The sequence below is a fragment of the Pinus tabuliformis genome, chromosome 7 (assembly GCF_031772625.1).
Source record: "Pinus tabuliformis cultivar Carrire ecotype Pingquan chromosome 7, CPIR1, whole genome shotgun sequence".
Taxonomy (NCBI): domain Eukaryota; kingdom Viridiplantae; phylum Streptophyta; class Pinopsida; order Pinales; family Pinaceae; genus Pinus; species Pinus tabuliformis.
The window spans coordinates 90,034,210-90,043,554 of record NC_142293.1 but is presented as its reverse complement, the minus strand read 5'-3'; the positions used below and the strand labels follow the sequence as shown (position 1 = coordinate 90,043,554).

Sequence of the window (9,345 nt, the reverse complement as noted above, 5' to 3'; positions counted from 1 at the left end):
CAACCTATCAATAAATTATTAAAATCTTTGCATTAATGACTCAGTAATCCTTAATTATATAAAATGATAAGATGTATATATATTTCATAAATGATATATTTCCTACGAATATAACGATTCCGATCTACATGAACATCCCCTTTCGCATGCATTTGGATAATGTTAGCTTTAAAATATTTGTGAAGAGGTAAGCAAAGTTGTGAGAGTCAGCACGCGGATATGGATATAATGCTGGGATCAATCTCTATCATCAAAATTATAACAATCTCTCATAAATTCGTGGGCGCCGCAAGTATTATTATTTTATTATAAAAATCATGTATTAAAAGTGTGGGTCATAGGTAATCGTATGGTATTGTTATTATAATGGATGTTTTGTTATACAAAATTGCAATTTCAATATAACGATGTGAAAATGAAAATGAAAATTGAATTTATGCATTCAATTCAATTAAATTTAAATTAAATATATTAATATATAGATATATATATATAACACGTAAAACGTGATGTTTTTTTGATGCTGGGAAGAGCTTCATGATGAAATTAATTTTTTATTACACTATCATTAATGTCGCCTCATTAATTTGGCGCCTACATTCATTATCAAACTAATTCTCCGCCGGCGCCTCGATGTATTTGGTGATAGCGATGCCGTCTTATTCAAACTCATTCTCTGCCGGCGCCTTCGATGTATTTGGTGAGATACGGGAAACAAGAAATTGCGTCATCCTCCGAGTTGCCCGCCAGTTGTGTTAATTTTTAAATCCCTCCTTGCATCTTTCGACGAAGCCCGGCAAGCGAGAAAGGTTGAATTGAATTGTTCCACTGGCCATCATGTTTCTTGGTCAATGTACATGTGTCGCTATATCCCGGTCAATTTTGCCATCGCCATTCACCCGCATCCACTTACGCTCCAAGGTGACATGCCTTTAAATACTATGGCACCACTATATTGTCCCCTAACATCAAGTGTTTATCAGCTTACGCAAAAGATTGTTTGCTTCTTTGCTTCCATATTCAGCCTCCCACAATACACGGAGTGGAAACACGCAATTTGCCAGTCAATCGATCCCCCAATAATCTGTTACTTCATCTTTAATTGACTCAACTGCATCATTCCAAATGGACTATCGATCAATTGATAATCGCTGTCTGCTTAATTTAGTTAATATTGCAATGTTAATGGTAGCAGTGTCTTCTGCTCTTGTGATAGTAACGAATGCGAATGGGTTAAAGGTGGGTTACTACCGCGATAGGTGCCCAGAGGCGGAAGCGATTGTAGGTGCAGCTGTGGCCAAAGCCGTGACAGCAAATCCTGGCGTTGCACCTGCTCTCATCAGGATGCATTTTCATGACTGCTTCGTCAGAGTAAGTGTACATTCTTATAATTACATATCATATATGTAGTGGTATATATCAATTTCATGCGATAATCTGCTCATTGATGGTTGCAGGGTTGCGATGGATCAATACTGATCGATTCTACAGCAGGAAATCAAGCAGAGAAGGAATCACCCGCGAACAAACCGAGCCTCCATGGGTTCGAAATAATTGATGAAGCAAAGTCTATTTTGGAAGACAAATGCCCGAACGTGGTCTCATGCGCTGACATCCTTGCCTTTGCTGCAAGAGATAGCGCCCACCAAGTAATTAACCTACTCATACCCTCTATTTCTCGCTCTGTGATATTGTAACTATATCTTTATATTCATATTTCCGTATATTGGCTAGCGCAGGCTGGCGGATTAATTTGGGAAGTGCCAGCGGGACGAAGAGACGGAAGGATTTCTCGAGCATCAGACATCCCAGGGAACATTCCTGCTCCACAATTCAATGTGAACCAACTCACACAAAATTTCGCTGCAAAATTTTTGTCAGTGGAAGACATGGTCACTCTCTCAGGTAGCTACAGCTACTGATTAACAATAATCCAAATATATATTTGATTGAACTGAACGTACGATATCCCATCGTCAATCGTATTTTAACATAATTTAATATATATTTTCAGGGGCGCACTCTATCGGGGTTTCTCATTGCTCTTCATTCAGCGAAAACAGGCTTTACAATTTCAGTGGAACAGGTCATCAGGATCCCAGTATGGACCCTCGATTCGCTTTGTCACTGAAAGCCAAATGCCCAATCCCTACTTCTAATTCAAATTCTGATCCAACCGTGCATTTGGATTCATTGACACCCAGACGTTTAGATGAGAAATATTACATTGATCTTCAAGTGAAACGTGGAGTGTTGACCTCTGATCAGACGTTGATGTCGACTCCATCGACAGTCAGAATGGTGAAGATCAACTCCAAATACCCGTCCATATGGAGGAAGAAATTTGGAAGGGCAATGGTGAAGATGGGTGAGATAGGTGTGTTGACAGGGTCGCAGGGGGAGATCAGGAAAAATTGCCGGATTGTCAACTAATTAAACTCAAACGGAAGCACAGCAACTGTGAAGGCAAACCCAACTATGATATATTCCAATTATCTTATGTTTTTATTCCAAGTAGGGTGCAATTTCACCCGAGTTCATAAGTATTTTTTGTTTTATAAAATGTCTTATTTCCATTTGTTTAATATTCCATTTGATTTGGGATCTCGCTTAGAATAACACAAGCAACGCCGAGAAATCTTCTTCAAATGAAACATTGGAGTATTCTGGTTTGAAGTCTATAAGGGTTTCCACGAAGCTCGCAAATATACGAGCAGTACTGTAAAACCAATGCAATGTTATAAAAATTGACTTACTCTACTTCGCACTTTGGGTTTATGAAATTAACATTTTATGGCCGAATTACTTTACATAGAAGATTCTTGTTTTAATTTATCCACCGTTTTTCGGTTTTTCTTTTCTTGCAATTTTTTCATGTATCTAAAATCGATATCAAGATTGGCGCTGCTAGTTAAGGCTGATACCGATTATGGTCGTGTCGTTTATATCCCAATATAAAAAAATAATTTTAATTTCGGACAATCTTAAGTACTTTAGGAAAAGAAGCCATTCATAATTTCATTTGTGGCCCACCCTAGTAATCAAGGCTCCATTAATCACTTTACCATCAGCAATTTGGACTATATATGGTTCCTATAATATCTTTAAAACCCTTTTATGCAACTATGTATGGGTTGAAATTAAACATCATAGGATCCATGAAGAAGATAAACTGTCTAATTCCATCTATAACATTGAATAGAATGTAGCAAAACCATTCACTCTCAATAATAGTTCCTAGCTCAAAGAAATTAATGGCCATCCTAAGAATGATGAAGACGATTCAATTTGCAAGAGATCAAGTATATAGGTCATTGTGTCTCAAGGGTGCATCATCGACTAAAGGGCTCAAACTTGATTCAACTTAGGTAAACTAGAAGATTAAACATGTTGAGGACCTGCCTGTTGTGGCCATATTCTCAAAAATCTACATCCATATTAAATTAGATTCTCTAATTAGGTTTAATATCACATGTTGCATAAATTTTAGTGCAACACTGTCACAAGTTGCTTGTTTACAAGATGTGACATTTCCTTTACAGAGGAAAACATAAAAGGAGCAAGAAGTTTCTACAAGATAAGCCTCGTGGATTACATCTATCTTGATTAATTTAGATCTAACTCGCATCCCTTATATGACTAAATCTTGACCTCCTCTTTTGAGACTCCTTTAAGCCTACAAATACGATTATAATTAATTGAGAGAGGGATCTTCGTTGATTTCATAAATACTTTGGCTCTTAAATTCTCATTGAAACTCTACTAAAGTATCCAACTTATGATCCTAAAGCTTTTGAAGAAAGGTGTTGAGATGAGGAATAGATGGAAGGGGAATCTATAGTGAGAAGGCATCAATTTGTAACCATTTTCTTGTGATAATACAATTATATGTTCATTTCCCATAATCATTGTCTATGTTTGATGATTTTCGGTATACATTTCCTTGATCATATAAATATAATTCCTGGAAAATCATATTTGGATTAGATTTTATTTTATTATTGTTTGTTTATGTTTTCTACAAGTGTTTTCTTTGTGAGCACTGAAGACAAGGCTCAAAGATACATCATTTTGAGTAACTAGCGAGGACAAACTATGATAAAAAAGTACGACTCACTTATCTCACTCCTTTCATTGGTGTTTTTATCTAAGATTTGATTGCAATGGACTTAAGGAAAGCTTTATATTTTTATTTCTAATTTTTTTTTGTAAATATAGGTATCAAATCTAGGGAGATCGATGTTGTCTGCAAGAACAATTTATCCAATAACAGTGAGTGAGTCACTACTGTGCTTTTTGTTGGAGAGGCCTTGGGCCATATTATGCATTAAGACTTTGTATAGTTAGGCAAGGAGTGGTAGTCACCTTCTTACTTTATAAATCCAACTCGTATCTTATATGCACCCACATTATCAGGACTGATAAGAAATAGGAGAGATTAGCTTATCAGAAATAGGAGAGATTAGCTTCTTTCCTATGCTCGCAAGACTAATATCGAGCAAATAGTGGTGGAACTAATCCCCAACGGAATCATGTCATGAAGGCTGGCCATTAGCCATCGATCGTAACTTGCAACTTAGGAAATATTTAAATAATGACCAAGTACCAATCAAAGTAGATTTAAGACTAGAGAGAGTGGGTTATAGGTGGAACTTCGAGTGCTAGAGGGTTTATGCCACCCACCACCCATCGCTTGCCATTGCAACCATCACATATTATAACACATCTAGAAAGTTGGTGGAAGAACAACCTACCCAACCGTGTTTCCATCATCAAACTTGTCCATTGCCCATCACTCACCACCGACTACCCCCTCATCTTTGTTTAATTTAGAAATTTTTAAGTGGTGATTCCATCAAGCATCATGATGTGGACCATTATGGCGGATCCCATTAAGATGACATATTAGAGTTACATGACCATGTGGCAAATTTATTAATGTGCCCTTTTTTAGACCGAGTTACAAATTACCATAACTTTTGATACATGACTTGGATCGAGGTAAAATTGGTATTGTTTGAAAGATATCAATGAGCTAATATAATGGTGTTATCATAATTTAACTATAAAAACTTGTGAAAATGACATATTTTGGTAACCCCACCTTCATAACAGACATTGGGGATCAAGTTAAACAAGAAGTAACACCTTCCTCAACGTGAGAAAGCATAAGGGGGTGAGAGGGAGTAGTTACAACTTTGTATGTATAACTACATACACATTTAACAACACATACATTACCACCTTTTCCATGACAAACCTCCCATCATGCATTCATGGTCACTTAGTCTAGTAACTAATAAGCTACTATGCACACTATAAAATGTTTCTTGGTATTTTTGTAAAATTTTTAAACATTTCTAAAGATTCTATAGTTTATATAAAACTTTGGTGACTTTCAAGGTAAAATAATATTATCCTATAAAATTTGGGCTAATCGTTTAAAAAAATTAGAAATTGATGATTTTTTTACATGGAAGATTAACCCATTTACAAATGTTAGCCCCTTAAATTTCCCTTTCTATTATTAACCCAAGATGGATGTCTATTTTGGAATGAAACTTCTAGAATTTTAATTTGATTACAAATCATTATTATGTGGATGGTATTGATTTAACCTTTATGATATATTCTATAATATTCTTACAAATCAAAGGTTGAGATCTATCTCAAAAGTAGTTATGTCCTTTCTACACTTTTTTTGTAAATCAAGGTCTTCTATAAATTCGTAGAATTATAACAATTACAATTAATTAAAATATTGTTGGCCTCACTCTTACCATAATTATTACCCCAGAACAAGGCCTAGATTGATTAATAGCGTAGATAAACCAAAAGATAAAAAGGATCATGATGCACCCAACATACACTAATTCCTAGAGGAATGGCTTGGATTGTGAATATCAAGACCCATCCTCGATATTTGAGGGCATTGAGGAAAGTTTTGTACATGTTTCTTAACATGGGAGATTCTCTCCGCAAGGTAGTCCAACTGGTCTTGGATCTTGTCTTGCTTTTTTGAATACTTACCAACTTTCCTTGCATATGCCATTGACTATGTTCAATTCCATTCAAGAAACAAATAACAATGTTGTAGTCATCATGTTGGTCCTCGGTGACTCATATTGACGGTATTATAGGTAGAATCGTGTTCTTCATGCTTCTAAGGTTTGTTAGCTCTTAGGATTTATTGTAATGAGTCAAATAATTCAACATCATGTTAATAAGACCCTTCGAGGAAAAATGTAATTTGAAAAATAATTACTTTTGAGTCTAGAAAGTCTTGGAAATTATAAAAGTACAAGTCAGCCTTGACAGCGTCAATTCGGCCTAAAGGAGGGAATTCAACCCCTTGGAAATGCTATATAAAGGAGAAGTTTGAACTCATTTGAAATCCACTCACTCACAAGTTTGATCTCAAGAAGGTGTAATATCCCTCCCCTTAATAATAAATAATAAATAATAAGAATAATAAATAATAATATAATAATAAAAATAATAAATAATTAATAATTAATAATAGAAATAATAAATAAATCCCTTAATAATAAATAATAAAAATAATAAATCATAAATGTCAAATAATAAATGATATTAAAATATATACAAAGAAAATAAATAAAAATAATAAAAATAAAAATAGTAATAACCATACTAAAACTCTAAATAAGTATAAATAGAAATAAAACAAGAAAACTATAAAAAAGAATGAAATAAAACAAGAAAAGCTAAAAATCAAAAGAAAAGTAAAAAAATAAAACAAGAAAGCTAAAAATCAAAAGAAAGTTGCATGTAGACACATGGAGTGTGTGCATGTGGTTCCCTTCCAATGTTGTTCTATTTAATAGATGGTGAGGAAGATGAGAGGCATTCCTGCATTCCATCATTCTAAGATTTTATCTTTCATTCTCTTGGGAGAATGGGGTTCTAAGACATAGGAGTCACTGGCAGTAGTACGTTGATTGAGGGCTCGGGGCTGGCCAGTTGTAGCAAATCTTTGTGCAATTGAGCCTACGGTTGGGTGGAGATTCGTCCCCAGAACCTTGTTGTCATCTGGCAGACTTCAATCACAGGTAATATAGGTATGTGCTTATTTTTTTGATTATGATTTTTAATTAGGAAATTAACTTTATATTTACTTTGGACTGCTACAGAAGGAATTATGTTCTGTAGCTGGGAAGCTGAAGAAGAAGAGAGGAAAGATTTAGAAGAAGAGAGGAAGGACAAAAATTATTGTCTTGGGTTCTATCTCTCTCTCACGTGCAAATGAGAAGCGCTTTTGTATCTTCCCAAAAGGTCTAAAATTGTAGATTTGAGTTATATTAGGACGAATTGTAGTCTCTTGTTGCTAGAAGGAAGAATATTCTGTCTTGATCTAGTTCACCTTGAAAGGATTAATATTTTTCAAGGAAGGTCTCAAGAGGAAGCTAGATTATGGTTTTTGTAGCTGTTACAGGGCCGATGTTGCAGGTCAAAGAAGTAGTATTGAAGATTCCATGTCAAAGTTGTAGGCTTGAAGCTGGCAATTCCAACTTACAATATTAGAGCTAGTTAGAGAAAGATCAAGATAAGGACTTGCATGGAAGGGATGAATTGGTACTTGGAGGAGGACTTGATCCAAGACTTGGGTCTTTGTGTCTCATTTGAAGCAGATTCTATAAGAAGAGAAGAGTGTTCTTGGTTTTCTCCTTGGAAGGGTTTTTCCTTAGATAAGAGCCCAATTTGTGTGTCCTCTATTGTCATTTTTTTGTTCTTGATACTTGTTTAATTCAAATATCTAACTAAATAACAAAAACAAGATTATCTAAGTTCACAAGCAATGATAAGGTTAAGGAATATTGGAATTAATAATATTCCACTTTGAATTTTTCAACATCGTATCAGAGCTAAGGTGAACAAGAAGGCAATTGGAAACATTCTCTTATGGACACAAAGAAGGTTTTGCTTGTCAAGGGGAAGTATTTGTGAAAGAAGGGAATTAGAAGACCTATGATATGGAAGGAGGATTTATACATTGAAGAATATCAATAGTACATCAAGCTCTCATCAAAATAAGTCTTGAGAGGAAGACTACAAGAAAGATTGTCTCTCACGAAAAGGATATCTATCTAAAGGGTCTTTGAAATAAGGATGAATCAAAAGGATCTTGGTGTCATTCATCACTCTTTAAAGATGTAGTTGAAGGAATCTTAGGAAACATATTTCAAGGACATAATTGAAGTTTCTTCAAAGGTCTCGATGGCATCAAGAAAGGTTGAAGACATCATCAAGGAAGAGGAGATTATTGGTTATGAATTAAGTATCATATTATTACTCTATGTTTGAATCCATAAGTCATATGGGTTGTTTTTTCAAGGAGAGCAATAAGTTCATTGAAGCATCAAATTACCTAGCCGAGAAGAAAAGAATTGACATGACACTTACTGAACATGAGGTGATGGAGTATGTAACTGGTGAAATCATTGAACCTAGCAAAGACAAAGCTTAGGATCTAGAAAAATACAAGAAAGGGGAAGTGTGGGCACAAAGGATCATTGTTGAATCTGTTAAGGATCCTCTTGTTCCATTTGTTGCAAATTTGAAACCTTCCAAGACTATATATGACAAGTTAGTGAACTTGTACTCTGTGAGTACATCAGGAAAAAAATTGTATTTGTGGAATAAAATATACAAGATGAAGAAATAAAAGGATGATGACATGAAATCCTTATTTATGAAGATCTCTCAATTAAGAAATCACTTGCTAGGACTTGGAGAGATAATTTCTGATTCAAAAATGATCGTTTGTGTATTAAATGCATTACCACTAGAATGGAGTGGATTTGCCACAATAATATACTCTAAGAAAGATTCAAATCACTTTGATGATTTGTGGGAACAATGCATCTTGGAAGAATCAAGGATAAAGGTAAAATATGAAATTGGATCAGACGAACAGTCTCAAGCATTTCTAACTCGAGTCAAGATGCTTAAGAAGGGAAAGATCATGAAGTCCAAGGAGAATGATATGTCCAAGGTTCAATTCTTTAAATACAATGAGTATGGACATTATAAGAGGGAAATTTATCCTAGTTTACATAACAACAAGAGAAAGGAAACAAGTGAGGCTCATATAGCTGAAGAATCTGGAGAACCAAAGAAAAAGCTGAAGAAAGAAGAAGTAAAGGATCTTTACTATTGAAGAAGGCACCCTCTCGGTCAGGTTATCTATAAGTATTTATCTTTCCTTTATAATAGTATGCATTGTTGTTTACTTAATTTTGTAAATAGAAGAATTTCGTAGTAACATATGTAGAGTCTAATTGGTTAAATTTCCTTGTAGAAATCATCTAGTATTTAAAAATA

At 34.7% G+C, this 9,345-nt stretch overlaps 1 protein-coding gene across 1 annotated transcript; it reads left to right on the top strand.

The window, feature by feature from the left end:
- The first annotated feature begins 989 nt into the window (after nt 1-989).
- LOC149245409 (peroxidase 5-like) lies at nt 990-2,747 on the top strand. Its single transcript, XM_089455585.1, has 4 exons — nt 990-1,371; nt 1,458-1,649; nt 1,740-1,905; nt 2,015-2,747. Exons 1-4 carry the CDS (start codon nt 1,126-1,128, stop codon nt 2,431-2,433), a joined length of 1,023 nt encoding a protein of 340 aa, XP_089311711.1. The 5' UTR covers nt 990-1,125; the 3' UTR covers nt 2,434-2,747.
- Nucleotides 2,748-9,345: the final 6,598 nt, after the last annotated feature.

What these genes read in the sequence shown, in the direction of transcription:
- LOC149245409 (XM_089455585.1), top strand. Translation starts at nt 1,126, where the DNA reads ATGGACTATCGATCAATTGATAATCGCTGTCTGCTTAATTTAGTTAAT. An exon ending in TTCATGACTGCTTCGTCAGA is followed by an intron (nt 1,372 to 1,457) that starts GTAAGTGTACAT and finishes TGATGGTTGCAG; the next exon opens with GGTTGCGATGGATCAATACT. An exon ending in AGACATGGTCACTCTCTCAG is followed by an intron (nt 1,906 to 2,014) that starts GTAGCTACAGCT and finishes ATATATTTTCAG; the next exon opens with GGGCGCACTCTATCGGGGTT.